Here is a 19,219-nt window from a genome sequence, read left to right as displayed (position 1 = left end):
TTACTCTTTTGTAGTAAGTGTGATTACTACATTATTATGATTACTATTTTTCTTAGCTTTTTGCCCCATCCTTGTGCCAGAGTGATACATTTATTTTTCTCCGTCACTCTACTATGAATGTATGTCCCAATGAAGCTGACATAAGAGCCAAATACCTGGTTTGCACCAGAAGAGAGAATAGATTCACATGGCCCATGGAATACCTGACTTCTGCCTCTCATGAACTGTGGGAAGCTCTAAAACCGAGATGAATTCTTTGCTCCCTCCTCACAGAGCGCTCAGGTGCTGCTGCCTGTCTGGAGGCCAGCCCTGCTCCCAGGTGATAACCAATGCTCTCTGGCCAGGCAGGAGCAGGTGTGGGGTGTGAACCAGAGGTGACAATTCTTACCTGAAATCACACAAGCCAAGTCACCCCAGCTGCCATGGTTTGTGTGAAGTCAGAGAAGCTGTGGGAGGGTTACTGTAGACACTGCATTGGATATTTGAATTCAGCTGTGTTGGTTTTAAACAACACAGTTTATTGTTAATGTTGCATCTCCATAAAGAGCAGTTGATTTGCTGAGTGACAACTCTTGTGATCTCTGTGTCACACCAACACCCTGCCTGTGCTTCTACGTGCTGACCTGTGCAAGTTATGGTGTGTTGTTGTAAAATCAAACATCTCACAGCTCAGTGTCTCCTTCCCTCTGTTCAACCTGTTCTGCTGAAAGGAGGTTTAACATGGCAGTCGTGTCTGGCTCCTGCATTTTGGCCTGGCTCCAGCTGAGCACTTAAACTTGCCCTGCAAAACTCAAGGTTAAGCATGTGCTTAACTGTCCTGCTGGATCAGAGCCATGGGGGAAGAGGAGGAGGAGGAAAGTCACTCTTGTCATACTTTAACTGTGACTGTGACTGACAGTTTGGCCTTTACCCACACAGAAACGTGATTTATTGTAAATCTGCCACTTGCATTCATGCCTGCATGCTCCATGCTCTTCTCTAAGTTAAAGGAAGCTGTTATCAAAAATAGAGTGCCTCTCCCTCTGGGTGGTAGACGATTTTATTTCTCATTTGGCCGTGAGTTTTCTTTGTGGTGATACCTGGTGATTTCTGTTTTAGCCTCTCCCCTGCCCCATATCATTGTCTAGGCTGAAGATCTACAGCAGTGATCCAAGACAACATTTTGTCATCACCACAGATTATTTGACATCCCTGCTATATTTTTGCATATGGGCTGTAATTGCTTGAAAACCACATGGAATTTTTCTTGTCCTCCCTGTGGATTTTTCTTCTCAAACAAAATTCTGCAGCATATCTAGAGTTAGGCTGTGGTTTTGGATGTGTTACTGTGTCTGGTCATAGGAACCAAATCACAAGTTCTTGTTAAATGGCCTTTCCCTGTCATGGCATGTCTGGTTGCTTTGGGATGTTTTCAGCAAATTGGAGAGCTTGAAACTCATAAGCTGTTAGTGAATTGCAATTCAGTAGAGCAGTTTCACAGGAAAAACAGCAAATTCAGTGAATCTAGAACTGTAGTAGCACATGGTTTACAACTTTTTAATAGGGCAGTATATTCAGGCTTGGAGTATTAATGAATGAAGACCCAAAAAGTTTCTGAAAAGTAACTCCTATAAATTAATATAAAAACCAGAGCTAAACTTACATATTATATAATTCACAAAAAATAGTTTGTCCAATCTTTCTGTCCTTAAGGAATAGTAAGGAATTTTGCAGTTATGAAATGGTATGGTTAATTTTTTTACTTTATTAAAAAACTACATCATCAATTCCCATGGTAATTTCAAACTAAAATTGCAATTTTGTGAAAAATGTATTTAATTTATGTGACAGAGAGATCTACATAACTTCAGGAAAGCAGGCAATTTATGACTCTTAAGGATATTGTCAAGGCAATTTTATTATACTCATGAGAATATTCCTGCTGAAATTATGCACGTGGCCCTAAAAGCAGTAAATGTTGAGCAATATTTAACTTAGAAGTAAAGAATTAATTAATATTTGTACTGCTAAGCATGCATTTATTCATTTTTATATTTCTTTATTTTTGCACTTCATGTATTTACCCTGTCCCAATGGTAGATTAAAAAGAGTTATCAATAGGAGTGAGGATGTGTTCCCTGATAAAGTATTCAAAGCTTCTGTAATAAATCAGATTTGAGATGTATAGAACATATTATTAATAAATTTATCATTAATCCTTTAAAAAGAGTCCAAAAAGTAGGATCTCAAGCCTAGTTATCCTAAGATCAGTGAGGAGATTGCCACTATTCTCAGAAGGCAGATTGGAATGTACAATGAATTCTTGCACTGCAGACTTTGATAATGACAACAATTAAAACTGGGATGATTTTTACATTTTTACCTGAACATATTTAACTTAGATAAAACAGAGTGAACTCTGGTTTAGGTAGGTGTAAAAGAGAAGGGAAGCTAATTGCATCCACAGGAACCTCCCACCATTCTGTTTTAATCTTATTGAGAACACATTTATGGAGTGGGCTGGAAGTCAGTGCAAGCCTAATGCTAAGAAGCTTAGAATGAACATGATTGATTCAAATGGGACTGTTAAGTTTATATGGAAAACTGTGATTATACAACCAAATCCATGTAGTGAGCCCTTGATACACACATCAGAAAATCTACTAACAACTTTGGGAGCTGAATATTAGCTATCTTTAATCTGTTTCCTTTATAAAATTGAATGGAAGCATTTAAAAATCTCCTGTTAGAGACTTATAAAACCCCAGACAACCCACCAAAACCCACAAAAAAGCCACAGAACAAAACAAATATAAGAAAAGCCTAACAAAGCAAGCAAGAAAAAAACCAAACTAGACCTAAGCAGAAATATACCACCACTGCCAAAATAAGTAAATAAATACATACACACATATATACATACATACAAACATACAAAAAAGCAAATGAAAACCAAAACACCAAAACAGTGGAATTTAGGCAGTGGAAATGTTGAATTATTTTATTCACAAGCCCTTAAGCAAATATTAATGTGCTTAGATCAACTAAGTATCGGCATGCAAATGAAGTTCCCTTAAAAAAAATAATAGTTCCTACTTTGAATGCTAACTAATACCTTATAGACCCTAAAAAAGCCTTAAGCATCTGGTGGAGTTAATTGGGGGGTAGTCAAGAAACATATCTCTTTTTCTGACATGTGCTGTAGCCTGCATTTTTCACAGGGGAGGATGAATTTCAGCGTTTTTCTTATAATGTAATTCTAGCTTTTTAAATTTCTTCTTTCCAATTCAAATTCTAAACCCTAAGTGTTTTGTGGGCTAACTTTTTAAATTATAAGTGCTTGAGATCAAAACTGTGCTCTGAGCAATGTCTGTGTGGGTCCCATAAATTCTAGGTAGGCAGCTCCAATATTTTTCAGATAAAAGCAAAAGTGGGGAATGGCTTTCAAGATAAACTTTGCTTTTCTTTTTGCTGTTGATGAAGTTTTCATGGACTCCAATTTCTGTTCTGTATAATTCCAGAGTGTATTTGCCATAGGACTTTCATGGACCACTGCAGTTCTTCCTTCTGTTGGCTTTATAGGGATCCTACCATGGGTATCTTTCCAACCTGTGTACTCTAATAAGGAACCTAAATTAGGTGTGATGGATCTGGGACAAATAACTCCAGTGACACTGTGAGATTTCTTTTGTTTTTGCTGGCAAAGCATTTAAGCATGAACTTTTTTACTGCTCAATAAAGCAGTTAATCATATTTTAAAGTATAAGTCTGGGTCGAAGTGTGTGATTGAATCAGATCCTTTGAAGTTCACTGACCTGTAGTAAATTGGGAATTTTATAGCTGACTGCACAATTAAACTTTGACTTCAGGGCATATTTAGGTATAAATTTCTCATTAGGAAGTAATTCTGAAGTAAGATTTTTTTTTTCTCCTGACAAATGCAAAGTAGCTATGAAGAGGTTAAACCAAAAGCTTTATTTTGCAATTAAAACCAAATTTATGCATGATTTTTCTAATTTATTTCTCTGCTTCTGGTAGAAGTAATTGGTTCATATTCAGGTAATCTTTGAACCTTCAGCAAGCTTTCTTACACATTTTCTAGTTTCAATTCATATGAAAAAATACATTTTTAAAATTTGTCCCAGTCTCTTATGAATTATCTTTTAAAAGATAAAGGGAGACAGCAACACGGATAGAGTTATATTCTACAAAATCCTATTAGAACTGAAAGATCGCTCTCTTGATGCTTAAAGTATTAAATTTGGCAACTACTGAATCCTTTTTCACACCAGTAAGTGTGAAGAAAGTGACTTTTATAGAAGGTAATTGAGACAGGGAGACAGGATTACAAAAAATAGATACTGAGAGGTCCATTCAATTACCAGGAATACTCCTCTGCCTACTGTAGTACACTCATTACTGCTGGAATGGTGATTGAGGCTCCCAGTTGCCATATACTGCCACAGCCCCACAGGAGTCTGCAGTACATTTCTGGTTCATGTTATTTGAAGATTTGCCTTCAGTTTTGATGATATAAAACCATATCTGATGGTATAAAATAATCTGTGAATTGTAAACATAATTTAAATTTAATTCACAGCACTTATTCAAAAAGTAGGTGTCATATTTTAAAAGCTGGGGTTTTGCTAGGAGCATTAAAATAAAATGGGGTTATTTATCTGTCTTGTTCTGTGCTGGATGTGTTTTTATCACTTTCCACAGGAAAAGAGCAAAGATATGTATTTTGAATTACAAATTCAGGGGTGTATGTACATTATCAAAAAGCAGATTTAGAGACTCATCTTTGTGTATCAGATTTCAATTATGCTTCCTGTGGAGTCTGTCTCCACAGTCAGACATGATTAATCATTCTTTCATCAAGGACTTTGGAAATTAGGGATTTAACTTGTTTTTTTCTCTTGGAAAAGACAGTGCTCTGTCTGGGCTTGATCCTTTCATTTCAGTTGCAGGTTTTTTGCTCAGGTAGCTGTAAGGTTGGAGCAGCATGGACACCTAATGCATTAAATGACTCCCTAAGATGTGGACCTGCCCACTCTGGGTTTGGTGGCAGTGGGACCTTTGGAAAGACCAGGCTTTGTTCTCCTGACCCATCTGGCTTGGGAAGTTTGCAGTGAATCTGGAACTGGTTCCACCCCATGATCAGCAATGACATCCACCCGTTTCACCATGTAGGGAGCAGAGACAGACACTGGGATGGGGATGGCTGGCACAGCAGAGCGTGTTCCTGCACGGATGGTGGGGATGGAGGCTCACACGGACACACTGCAGGGACAGCATCTCAAACCAACACTGCAGCCACAGTCAGGGACAAACGATGGATGCAACGTGGTTGTACAGCTGCACATCACACACACATGATGCAGAGATGGCCATGGAAAATACTCACTTTTTCACTTGATTCTGCTTCCTTTTGGCTTCTGCACCCCTTTGGTGCATAGCAGGGAAGTAGGTATTTGTGTTTAGTGGAAGAAATTACACTGACTAACAGACACAAGCATTTTACTCATAAATTTATCATAGACTATTGCTGAGGAGACTGACAGACAGCCACTACAAATGGTGTGTTAAACATTTAATGAACCCAGGCTGAACTCCTGGCCCTGTTGAAGCCAATGGAAGTTTTTTGCACGTCAATCTTTTTTGGGGTGCAGTGAAGGTTTAGAGGGGGCGGCATTTTATGTGTGTTTTTAATTACTTGTTAATCACTTAATGGAAAATTAGAAATGATGCCTTAAACAGAGCATCTTTTTCCTCTGTGCAATTTCTTCACAGACATTGGAGTTCACCATGAACAAAACGTGGTGTTCAACAGGGCCTGAGGAGGAGGTGCCAGACCTGGTTTCCAAATTAGTAGATGATATTTCTAGAATGTGTATTAGTGCAGCATATCTGCGATGCTCTGCTGGAGAAGTACGTGCTGGTGTTTGTGTATTTTAGAACTTTCTAAAGTACAGTAGCTGTTATCCTAAATCATGAGAGGAATAAAACAAGACTGGGGATTTCGTTTAAGGCTCTCATGTAAAACCAGCTTCCAGCAATTTCCATTCCTGGTGAGCTGGAAGCATTAATGTGCAGTAAATATCGTCAGTAAACTAAATGCACTTGCCTGGGGAAAAAATTCATGTCAGCAACATGAGGGAATAAAACCCACTCTCATAAAAAGAGTAGTTTACAGTAGGGTTCAGTCACTGTCTTTAAGGAACTAATGGAACCACCAAATGCTTGGTGGCTACTCCAAGGTAGGTGTAAGGTTTAGTGTGGGGACGTACATCCCTCCTTTGACTGGAGGTGTAGAAATGAAAGCAATGAGATGTGCCAAGTCACATATTCTGATCCAGACCAGGAGCAGAACCCCAGTGAGAGCTTAGGAATGAGATCTGAGATATTGGAAATGACACTACTGTGAATGGGTTGTTTCTTATTTTACATATGCACAGAATGGGAATATTTTATATATGAATTGCAAATGAGTATTTATGGCGTGACAATCGATGGCATGAATTAGAACCGAGATTTTAAACTAGCTTTAAAAAACTTTCTGGTAACTGAACTGGGGAGAAAAAATGCATTTTTGTTTAAATTTTCACGTCAAACCATCTACACCCCCAATATTTACCCCAAGCTATTTTCCCCCCTCAGTGAAGCAGCGGGATGGGTCACCCAGCGGGGCTAGGGACTCGCGCAGCCCCCGCGGCCCCCTCAGAGCCCCGCGCTCTGCCCACCTGGGATGCCACAGTGAGGAGGGGCTTTTCTTCTGCAGACTCCTCCCTCGGAATCTCCTTCATCACCATGGCCACAGCCTTATCGGCCGCCCTAGCGCCTTTGCCCTACAACAGCGAAACCAACAACGGGGCCAGGTCAGCAGTGGGCTCCGGTCGCCCTCACGCGCGCTCCCGACCCGGCCCGCGGGACCCGGCCGCGCCTGCGCCTGGAAGCGAAGCTCGGTTGGAAGCAGAACACACACACACTGGTTAAAAATAGTAAAAATAATAATAATAATGTAACAAGTGGTCCATCAACCCAGTGGTTAAGGAGGCAGTTGGGGTCTAGCCGTGGTCTGGTGGCTCGTTTGAGTTGCCCCAATGAAGTCAACAGGAATCCGGCACTTTCCTGCTGGGCCAAGGCCTGCTGGAAGATCCCCCGTGCCAACCTTCTGTAGCATAGGATCCCCAGAGCAGCAGGGGTTGGAGGATCAGCCCGTTGATTTAATTTTAGTAATCCAAGTTTGTACCCAAAATACCTCTTTGTGGTTTTTTTCTGTTTTTTTCTTAAAAATAGCATCAAGCGGAGTTTTCAAATAAAGCACAGTTCCTTGTTGTTCACTGAGGCAAACTCTCCCTGAAATTTGAATGTATAATCTGGACCCACAGATTTTATAGCTCTAGTAACATTTTAAAAAGCAATTCACATCGTATAAACAGTCTGGGTTTTTGCTAACAGAACATACGGAGCCAAATTCTGCCATCGCAGGCATTGCTACAGCTCTCCCTAAAATGATCATTGTTGTAGAACTTACTGTAAGGATTTTTTTTTAAACTACACTTTTCTTAAACTTCTCTTAACACATTGTAAACATTCTGGACAAGGTTAAGATATTTTAACATTATTTAATATAAATTAGCCACATAAAAATTGCACCAATATTATGTGCCATGCTATTTGATGCCATTCTTTTTATTTAATGAGGGTCTTTATCATCTTGGGTTCACATGGGTTTCTGTATCTTGATCTTTGGTCTTATTTTGATCTCTGCCTCTTGCAAGTGACAGAGAAGGTGGGAGCTTACACATAAAGCATCACAGCAGAGCTGCATTATGCCAGTGACCCCGGGCAGGTCCTTATTATTACACTTTAAAAGCTCCCATTGATTTCCATGGAAGTTTTGGCTGTGCAAAGACTGCAGGATCTGGCTCCATAAAAGAAGTATTTTACACTGGACTTAAGTATATTTAAATCCTTAAAAGTCTATTAACAGAAGGGGTTCTTTGCTAAGACATCATATACAAGAGTTATCTTCACTAGCAGTATATTCTGTGTCAAGTAAACCCCCACTATTGCTTATACCAAACTACAGATGGTTTCAGGAACATTTCATTAATTGCAGGTAAAACCATTACATACTATTGCAGGTTCTAAAGGTTTTATTACTGGTCAGGTCAATATTAGATTAGCTTGCTTGTGCAACATATCACAGATACCCTACAGAGAGTTCTTTGCATGCTGTAAGAAATTCTCAGAGCAGAAGTGTCATAAATGATAAGCATGCTGGACTTGTGATGCCTTTGATATCCAAAGAACTGCAAAGTCATTGTAAAATTAAATATATTAAATTCAATGAGAATTACATTTAATTGGTAAGCATATCAAAGGTTCTGGGCCAATTACGTGTTTGTTCATGATTCACATGACATATTCCAGGTCTATGAAGCTTGTTTCCAGTATGACACATGAGTTATCATTAGCTAGCACTAATAGCATGCTATTGGTCTTTATCAAATGTAGTCCTTTTGTGCTGAGTGCTAGAACAAAATCGTTTATCAGCTAGGAAGGATGCATTGGAAAGCATGCAGTGCTTTTTATTTCTTGCAGAGTAAAAACCCACCAAAGCAAAGGTCAGGTCACTTTTTTGAAGACAGAGCCACTTTTTCTTCAAGGTTTCACCTACTGCCTGAAAAGAGTCATGATACTCGAATTAGTGCCTGCTGTTCATCCTCCACACACGTAACTGCAAAGCCCTGGGAGTGGCTGACACCAAATATAAAATCTTTCTCACCAGTTTAAAGTGGCCATGCTACAATGGAGAAAAGCAACCCAAAGGATACCTCTGTGTTGTTTTTAATGAGCAGACTTAGTTTATTTGCTGGGCAAAGCAAGTGGTTTGATGCTACTTTTTTAAAAAAAAGTTAGAACTTTGCCTTTCCTAAAAGTTAGATCTTTAACTTTCCTAAAAAACTTTCCTGTGTGAAAGTCAGGTTGACATTTTTGGCTGTTTAGCCCATGCTGTGGGAAACATTTTGAAACTAGAACTTGGTAACAATTTCCTGGATACCAAAGAGAAAGCCAATGCAGTGGAATAGTTTAAATTGTCAGATTCTGCTGGAGAGGTACACAGGGGAACAATTCACTGGAAAATGTAGCCTTTTATTCTGTTGGCTAGAAATTAAATTGTTGTCCTATGTAAGGTAGGTAACCTTGAAAATGTTGGTCTCTCTTTCCTGCAGTGACCACTGTGTAGCCAATTCTTGCCTATGAAGCCATTAGGCCAAAGAATTGGAGAGAAATACAACCACTTTTTCTGTGGTCATGATGACCTTGTTACTGTTGTCAACTGCAGCTGAAATTAAAATCTCCAGTACATTTATTTCAATAACCATTAAAGAATTATTTTTTAAGGTGCTATTTACTTAGCCTCTTCTGATATTAAGTGTTGTTTCTTAGCAAGCCAAAGTGCTATATGAATTTACCTGGCACAGCAGTTTATTGCTCAAACCCTGTAATTCTGTAACAACTCATTTTAGACATGTCAGAACTCCAAAACAAAGAGTTTGTTGGTCGTGGAGGTTTGCAAGGTCAGTTACTTTCTCATGTAAACCACAGTTTAACAATTTAGTAAATAAATTTCATCATTCCCTATTGGTTTGCAATATAGAAATGGAAGCAATTGTGATGTAGAACATGACAGCCCATGTGCAAATTATGACAAATGTAAATTGATGAAGGAAAAAATGTATTATTTGTTTTAATGGAACATACTCCTTAAGAGAAACTGAGAAAGATGTCAATGTTTTGTTATTTGATACATTAAAAAATGCAGCATTTCCTTTAGGTAATATTTCCATAGCAAAATAAGGACTAGAGTTCAGAGTATTCCCCTGATGCTAAATACTTATAACAGCATTGGGTTCAAAACTTAATAACAATTTCTGTAAGCTTTTCCTTTGGGATCAGATAATGAGTAGTAATAGATATTTCCATAGGAGAACACTGATTTAGCAGGATTTTGTAAGGAAATACTTTTATTCTGCTGCTGTTTATAAATAGTTCCAAATTCAATTTTGTACAAGTCACACTATTTAGATGTGGTACTTAGTAATGAGTATTTAATTAAATTACTGTAAGAGCATCTTAATGTAAATTTCTAGTGCAGCATAAAGTTGATTTTTTAAAATAAGTGATGCATATAGCTTTGTAATCATGCTCATCCAGGATAAAGCTTAAAGTACTTGGGACTAACAGATCACCTTCAGGTCCTGATGGAATGAACACATGCTCATACTTGAAACATTACTATTTATTGCAATACTCTATAATTCTGTAATTATTTTCTTCCATTACAGTTATTTGCAAATTTGTTCTTGCATATGAAAAACCAACAGCCAGTGCTGTGTAAATGTTTAACATTTTGACAACAGTATTTCAACTATAATGATTAATTGCAGAAATCCTTTGTTGTCATCTATGCAATAAAATGATTTTATCTAAAACCATTTCATAATTATAAGTTTGCTTTTGAAAAATATTTAAGGTACTTGAGTCCTAAATTCATTTTTCAGGAATATTTATAGCATCTGTTCTTGTGAGAAAGTGAGCAGAAAGAAATGATCAGATTTTCATTTTTTTAAACATGCATACATGAAGAAAGTATTCCTTCATTACACAGACCTGTGTCTGTGTAATTTATTTTTCAAGGATCCTACCAAGCTGTTTCAGCTTTAATTGACACACTACAATGCATCCCTGTTCACAGAAACCATCTCAGCACGGGCATGTTTAAATTTAAGCTTCTGTAAAACAGAAGTTTTACGACAGATTTCCTTATAAATAAATTTGATAGATATAAGAGTCATCTTCAGGCAGTGCTGTTACAGGTATGGCAGGATTACTGCTTTCATGGGCATCTCCCTTTCTAGCTGAGGAGAAACAGAATAGCATTTATAAATGTAATGCCAAAAAATATGGCCAGATGTCCTGACCTTTCCCACTGGGCTGTTGAATTGAAATGTTTGAAAACAAAACAGAACCAAAACCCACCAGTTCAGGACATCTTGAAACACCAGTCTGCACTTTAAATATCTTTAATAGGTTGGAAGGGCCTTTTTGAAGCAAACTTTGTGCAAGATGCATTAGTGAGAACTTGGAGTTTGAGGAGCTGTTGTCCTCCTGTGCTAGGAGAAGGAGCAGGGAGAGCAGCAGAACGTGCTGGATCTGGGAGCCTTGGCTGCCCTCCAGATCCCCCAGCAGCTGATGTATTAGAGTACCAGCTAAGCAGCCTATTCCAAATGGCTTTATGCTCCACAAATCTTCCTGTTTTGTGCAAATTAAAAATAAAAATGAAGGGAAAAACTTGGCTTTATTTTTTTTAAATCGTGCAGCGCTAAGGTTTTTTACCTCTCAAAATGAGCACACAGAGCTATGCAATGGTACCATGGGAGTTCTAGTCCCCACAATTCAACTCTGAGCTCTTGATTTACACAGGATCTGTTTATGACTTCAAATTTTTCCCTTCTCAGGCTTTTATGTTCATGTTTTCTGCATATGTCTTTCATCTATACTTTTCTACTTTTTTCTAGTGAGGTTTTGTCTTGCATTTTATATATAATTAAAAATAATGAAGAAACATATGGTAAGGCAGTTTTATGGACAAATACAAGATCGATAGTTAAACAGAGAATTCTGTTTCATCAGAGCTCGTGGTAGTATTTTTATTACAAGCCTAATAAAATCAAGTATATATCTAAGATAAATGGGAACACAATTCCTTTAAGCAGTGCCCGGTTGGCCATGGTGAGGAAAACTGAACAAGCTCTCAGTCCTGAATTGGAAGCAGCATTGTCAGGGTTCAGACTTGATTTCAGAACCTGAGCTTCTATTTTGATATTGTATTTGCATCATTTGGAACCTCTTATCAAGTTCTCTGTGATTATCCAAACTCTTTTGACTCGTGACCTTCAGTAGCTCATTCTTACAAGATTATGATGAAATACAGACAGAGCTGGTTACAGACAAGGAAGCAGCTATAGGAAGACTTGCCCAAGAAGTAATTTATAGTAAAGCAGCTAAATCCATGTTGGCTGAGTTCAGTGTTCTACTCCTCTTTCATCCCTTTCCCTGTATTTTCATTCTTATATTGGTGGAATAACAGATTTCAGTTAAAATGGGTTAAAATGGGAAGACTTTACTGCATTCAGGAAAAATGGCAAAGAAAGGGACATAAGCTTATAAAAGGCAATCAGCATAAATATTCACATTTACTGCCTCTGGGCTGTGTCTTATGCCCATTTAAATGTCGATAGGGTGGTTAAATTGAGTTCCAGTTTGAGAGGCATTTGCATGGAAATGGCACTGGGAGGTTTTCTGTTTATTGACTCAGTAACTGTTGCACCACGTGCGCTCCCTTGAGAGGCTGTCTCAGTCTGAAGCTATAGATCCATTCCCAAAGCCAAGTGGGACAGCTTCCTAACATCTCTGGTGGAAGCTCTGCAAGACCCATTTTGCTCTCAAGAACTTGTGCAAAGTCACTTGACCTGACACATCTGAACACAAATTATGACTGGAAATTAATAAACAATTCTGTCAAATCTAACTCATTTTCTATAAGCTAGTATGATTCCTGCAGGCTAAGAGGAGAAGGAGTAGGATGTGAAATAAGGTTTTTTCCTCTCTTAAGTCAAAGAGTTTTATTTGGGGTATAATAGGGAGTGCACAGGTTGAGATAAGAAGTTAACAACACTGTAGTATTGGAATAATGATGATTTAACTGTAAATAGTAAATCCAGCTGGGAATATAGGGCAGGGTTGGTGAGAAGAAGGAGGTCTGGGGCAGAACTAATATTTAGAGGTTGTTTAAGGTTCTGCTCCTTTTATGAAAGAGTTATATAATCAATCTCCTTGTGATAGAAGGCTTGGATGAGACATTCTGCAGTCTTTTCTTTCTTTGCAATTGTCATCTTTTAGTAAGACCATTGTGAATATGTAGAAACTATTTTTTAGCACATATTTGATTGACTTCTTAATAATTTGGAATTGCTTTGCCAAAGGGATGAGTCCTTTGACTGCACAATGGTATATGACTTCAAAATCTGAAGGAATAGCTGTGGGGTTCCTTTCATCTCTGCTTAGTCTGTGTCAAGGAACTTTGCGAAATCACTGGGTTTAGCAACTGGCAATTTTAAATTTGTTTGGTAGTCTTCAGCAGAGAATTAATACTGAGGTATTTTCTCTCCCATAATTTGAGTTCCTTTTATGTTGACTTCGCTATCATGATCCCCAGTCACAACATACACATAGCAACAGAATTACTTCCTATTATTTGCTATATTGCCATGATGAGGCATGTGCTGAATTAGAATAAGAGATTCCTCTGGTACCAGTTCAAGTGAAATTCCAGGAGATCAGGTCACTTTCAAAATAAACAATTGTGACTAAAGTGCAGTCTGTTGTTCAAATGTTTACTGCATACATGATGTGTAAATGATGGATTTTGCTCCCTCATTTCCACCCAGCACATGATGTATTGTTCTTTGAAGTGGTAGGGATTCCTCACCTCCTGCTACAGAATTTTTATGGTTTTGTTTCATGAAACATTCAGAGAACTCAGACTAACTCTGCAGTCTGTTTAGGAAAAGCAGTGAAATAAACTGAGAAGTGGTGGTATTTTATGTGGAAAAAATCAGCAGCTTATCAGTGAGCATGAATACAGGACATCTTTGTAGGAAATGCAGAATATAAAACATTGTTCCAAGTTAACTGGAACAGGCAAGGTTTTAAAAGGCAGCTGTTTATTTTACACTTTATGTGTAAAAGACAACTGGAAGCACAACTGTGTCTGGAATATGATGCAAGATATATTTAAAACAAAGTTATGCAGGTTCTGATGTTTAAATAATATAATCTGCACTCTGCCAGCCTGGAACACAGAAGAAATATGCATTTTTTTCAATGTTTGCAGATTTTGTTGTTCTTGTTCCAGATATTATTAAATCCTGCACTTCACAGTTGTAAACCTGTGTAGCCAGAAAATGAATTAAGTCCCATTAGCCCCATAATTTTGTTAGTGCAGACTTTTTCTAGATTGGGCAGACACTTATCAGACATTTAGAATGAGAAAAAGACAGGCAAAGGAATAAACAAAATTTAAAAGAAAGAAATCTCTGACAGAGCTAGAAAAAAGATCTGAATGCATAATAATCTGATCATATCCTACAGATACAGTTCTGTGAGAGTTTTAAGATAATTTTCAAGTCCTGAGACTGTGATTTTCTGCAAAGAAGGGAACTGGTACTCCTCTAAAGAATATAACAGAAATTTTTATCAAAACTGTTGGAGGGGCACAACAGCTGCCTGTTCTTTCCTCTTGTTCTACATTACCAGATTAAGAGTCCAAATTGCTTATTTTCATAGTCAAGGTTTTACTGTTATTTTGGAAGTCCTTAAGGAAGGTGTTGTTTCAGAAAGGTGGAGTTATGTTGAATGAGGGTCACTGATCAGATGACCTGCTATAAAATTCTGCATATTGTTTTGAAAAATGAGGTATGTATTTAAATAAGTGAATTGGTATATGTCTTTTGCTAGGTACATAATCTCAGAACCATTTAAAAATAGTTCTTAAATTACTTATTTTGATTGTTCTGGTTTTGTTTATGAAGGATGACAGCTTGGGCACAGAAGACAGTTTGTAATGCATTGTTACCACTATTAACTCTTATTGAAGATTAGGATGAAAATCTCAGGATTTGAGTTCTATAAATATTTGGTAAACATTATGTGATCAAAATTCATGTCCTCAGTTTAATGTTTTCATACAGATTCTTTCATGGTTTGTGTATAGCCATACAAGATTTAATTCTGTTTAGGATTTTTGTTTTTCTTTGGCTTGCTTGTTAAACACCTTGCTCAAAGGCTATTACAAACAATGAAAGCTTTTATAAACATGAAAAGCCAAAATAGATTTAATCCAAACATAACAATAGATGTGATTCTACCATGTAAAAGGATAGAAAGATGATGAGACAGAGAATTAATGGAACAAAAAAGTATCAAAGGGTAGCTAGAAGTTTGTGATTGGGTTTTTTGAAGCAGATTGATGTTACTTTCTCATCATCTGTGATTAGACCCGTACATATTAAATAAGGAAAACATATCATACTGGATGGCAGGTTTGAAAACAGCAGATCAGGATAGTTTATGATTGAAAAATACTTTTAAGACTTATTTTCTGAAAAAATGACTTTTCTCCAGCCGCGGTTCTAAATGCTGCCAGGATAAATTTAGCCCTTCCTGTTATACAAACATTTGATTCCCACCATAGTATAAATTCTTGATACCCTTGAATTTATTATGTAATTTTTTTGCCACAACCTTAAGATGTGAGTCCTTTCTACAGTGAATGGTGTCAAAGTAGAACTCTTTTAGCACTTTGGTCATAAAGGGTCTTTATGCTGTATCCTTGACCCGAAATTCATTCTGAGTCTCTTGCGCTGTGTGTTCTCTGCAACAAAGGGTTCAGAGCCTGAGTGTACTTACCTCCGGAATAAAACCCTATTTTTAACCTGTGTAGTAGAGTATATTTACCCCCGTATTTTTATTCCCTGAAAAGAGTAAATTGTCACTTATCAGACAGCAGCAATGGCAGATGAGGAATTTGAATAACAGTGTGGCTGCAAAATAACTTCATGTCCCTGACCTAGACACGGCCTCTGCATGCACTTTCAGCTTCACAATGATCTCATCTGATGTTCCAAAGTATGTTAATGCTGCAAATGCTGCAAATGCAGCATTAACAGCATCATATAAAAGCAGCATTAGCAGCATCATTTAAACCTATTTAGAGAGGATTATGCTACTGTTCCTTCATTTACACAGTTTGGAAACCTTCAGGGAGAAATTCTTAAAATTGAGGTATTGTGATTGTGCTCTTAAAAGATGTTCCTAATTCTCTGACGTGCACTGTTAGTGTGGAGAATGGATTTTTCTACTCTAATATTACAAATACATTGTAATTACAGACATGAAAATGAAAAAAAAAGTAGGTGCATTAGTAGATAATTACTTTGAGACCTAATCATAACTGCAGCTGCCTTGCACAACTAAAAGTTTGTTCTAAGCAAAAAATCATAGAATGATTTGAGCTGGAAGGGATCTTAAAGACCATCTATTTCCAATTCCCTGCCATGGACAGGGACACCTTCTACTAGATCAGGTTGCTCAGAGTCCCATCTGGCCTGGTTATCTATCTTTACTGTTTTAAGATAATTTTTTAGCATAATGGGCCACATCAGTTACATTTGTATAAATCTTCTCTTTTGCATATATTTGCAAGTACTCCATACTCTTTTTTGCTTTGGTGGATTTAATTTCATTTTCATATCAATGACAGTAATTAGCACCTGGCCTGCTGTACAAGGAGCTGAAAGCAACATCTCTATTTCTGATAGCCAGCACATTACTGATACTGGATATTCTCTGAACTGTTCTGCTTGAATAGGCATTTACCCTCTCCTACAGAAATTTTTAAACCTAATTTATTTATTTTTGCATACTTATATGGTAAAAAATATCTATTGAAGAAAAATCAAGAAAATTATGTACTTATTCACTCACTTCATACACACTTTTAAAATGTGTGTTTTATGAGTGTACAATGTTTGTAAAGTGCAGTGTTTTGTGGTCCACTTGTGTTTAGGTTGGCAGGTTCCTCACTAGGGAAGTAAGTTCTCTGTTTTTGTTTCTGTAATTCAACAGTATCCCAAAATTCAGTTGTTAGCTATCAGTTTGAGGATGTCTGCAGTGTAATTAAAAAGGTGGTGACTCCACACTTTTTACAGCAGCTTAGTTTAGCTGGAAGCGCAGCAATTTTGTTTAATAAAAACTCTGTGGGTATCTACAACATGATATCCGTGACCAAGTAGTAAAAGCAGCTGGTAACAGCAAATGGCTTTGATGGAGAAATTCTTAATCCTCAAAACATCTTAATTAAGATTTCATATGCAAAACAATTGCTAAATCATCAGTTATATTTTCCAGAAGTTTCCATTGCGATTACTTTCTTGGGATGTAAATGGTGCTACTTGTATTTCAAAACTGGGTTCTGGCAGATACAAAACCCCATGGAGGTACAGTTGCTCCAGTTAATTGTGCTTCTTCAGCTGGGATGTCAAATCTAGCACCAGTCTGTCCTGTGTAGTTAAAGCCAAGCTGAATCTCCCCTGCGCCCCAGGGCACAGTAACCTAAGGCTGCAGAGGTTAAACGGCCTGACAATAGCATGACAGCTATTGTCAGAAATATTTCTCCTCAGAGGTTCCACAAAAAAAATAAATCTGTCTCAATTGTGCAGTGCAGTCCTGTACTCTGCTGGTGTCTCCTTCTACAAGATCACATTCATTTACCACACACCGTTCTTGAACATCAAAATCGATCTTGCTCAAATGAAAGAGCAGGGATGAGTTAACCATCTTCTGAATGGCTTGAAGGCAGCCTCAATAAATGTGCTTTTATCAGAGAATTAGCAGGCTTGTCGCTGAGGGAAAGGGGTGCAGCAGCTCACTCATGTCTCATTGTACCAAGGACTAGCCCAGGATGTGGATGACAAACATCTGGAGAGGGGTCGGGTGTTTCTGGCATGTGCAGAGGATAAATTGTGGAACTTCAAACATACATATTTGTATGAAAAAAGATTTATATATATTTTTTATCTATCAAATATGTTTTCATAGGTATATATTTGCTTTTTACTCACTGAGGAGAGCAACTGAGCCAGCACAGGGAAAGAAAGGTTGTTTTGCTGTTGTAGTGCTGCAGTAATTCACTATCCTGTCTCTTTTTGTATTTAGGAACAGAGAGTGGCCTTAGATGGCTTCTCTAATGACAGTGTTATGACTGACTGAAATCAGTCTATCAGCCAGCACTCTGGATTTTGTATTCACTGAAACACTCTGCTGCTTCATTTCACTCTGAAAATCTTGTAAATAAAGAAGTTTTATCCCAACTTCACTCCTTCCCATTAAGCGCGAGACACTTCATATTAATGAAACTGCAGTGAAATGATATGAAAGATGGCATTGTCAACTCAGATCGTTAAAAATTACTTGAATAAATACACAAGCATATGCTTAGACTGGCAAGGACTGGAAGGTTTTTTTTCAGCTCAGATAGCACAAGCATAATTGAGGAATAAAAGGAGCTGCCGCAGATGGTGATAGCAGTGAGAGGCCCAGTGACATGTGCATCAACTCCAAGTTTGCTACAGGGGAGTTACTGAGGTAGGATCACACACCAGAGCTACTGCCAGGATCTCAGGCTCCAAGAAACATGCTCATTAGCTAATTAGAGTTGCATATATTCATGAAGAGAGTGAATAGAATCCCTCCTTCCTATGGCGAGGTGTTCAGGAGTTGAAAAGAGAAGGGAGAAACAGGTGTCTGTCCCAAGAGATCAGTGCCAGAGAGCATCTGGCAAAGAGGAGGGAAGGAGGATTTCCAAGAGAGAGGCAACCTGTGGTTCTGGCACTGTGGAGGCACTGCCTGGGCAGGGGGAGGAAGGATTACCTGTAATTGTGTCACTGCCCAGTAGGATCGGAAAATCCCGGTGCTTCCCTGGAAGGGAGGGAGGGAGGGACGGAGGGTGTCACTGGGTCACAAGGTGGCCTTGTTTGAAACCCTGCCAAGCTATGCTTGGTCTAAAAGCTGAACTAAGACTGTCCACAGCAAGACCAGGATTTTTTTCTCCCCTCCTGTTGACACCTTAACATGAAGTGCCTGTGGAGTCACTGGCAGCCAAAAAACATTCCTGCAGCTGATTCCTGGTCAGTGAAGTGGAAAGAACAGCTTGGATCAGCTTTCACACACTCCTTTCTGAATTGCACTGTCCACTCACCAGCTACACTTGAGTTTTGACACACATTTTGCCTCATTTCATTAATAGAATAAGTTTTTTGGTCAGTAACAGTACCAGTGGTTGGAGAGAGTTTGGCTATGTCAGACTGAGAACTTTTATCTCAGTACATGAAAGACCATCTCCTTTCAAATATTACCATGTTATCCTGAAAGTGTTGGGAGAAAACCCTCTCTTTTTCATGCTTGTGTTCCCTGAATAGTAGAGGAATACCTTCCCATATACCTGCTGAGGCTGTTTCTATTTTCTATTTTTTTGTGTTGGTGTTTTTCTTAAATGCTGATCCTTTATTTCTGTATTGTCTGTGACCATATTGTATAACCGTGCATT

At 38.1% G+C, this 19,219-nt stretch overlaps 1 protein-coding gene across 12 annotated transcripts in view; it reads right to left on the bottom strand.

Annotated features, from left to right (window-relative positions):
* PEX5L (peroxisomal biogenesis factor 5 like) overlaps positions 1 to 19,219 on the bottom strand; it is a 102,335-nt gene that overhangs the window by 32,936 nt on the left and 50,180 nt on the right. For 4 of the 12 annotated variants that reach the window (XM_074547401.1, XM_074547399.1, XM_074547391.1 and 1 more), the window contains exons 3-5: positions 8,603 to 8,668; positions 6,723 to 6,827; positions 5,387 to 5,425 (exon numbers count right to left, since the gene is read on the bottom strand). The exons of 1 other annotated variant lie outside the window; for it this stretch is intronic. In XM_074547401.1, the coding sequence (XP_074403502.1) occupies positions 5,387 to 5,425; positions 6,723 to 6,827; positions 8,603 to 8,668 (210 nt within the window). The remainder of the gene's footprint in view (positions 1 to 5,386; positions 5,426 to 6,722; positions 6,828 to 8,602; positions 8,669 to 19,219) is intronic. 7 more of the 12 variants (XM_074547403.1, XM_074547400.1, XM_074547392.1 and 4 more) reach the window with 3 other exon arrangements.

This window comes from Zonotrichia albicollis, chromosome 9 (genome assembly GCF_047830755.1).
Source record: "Zonotrichia albicollis isolate bZonAlb1 chromosome 9, bZonAlb1.hap1, whole genome shotgun sequence".
Classification (NCBI taxonomy): Eukaryota; Metazoa; Chordata; class Aves; order Passeriformes; family Passerellidae; genus Zonotrichia; species Zonotrichia albicollis.
The sequence above is the reverse complement of the archived record's forward strand: the minus strand, read 5'-3'. Positions and strand labels throughout refer to the sequence as shown.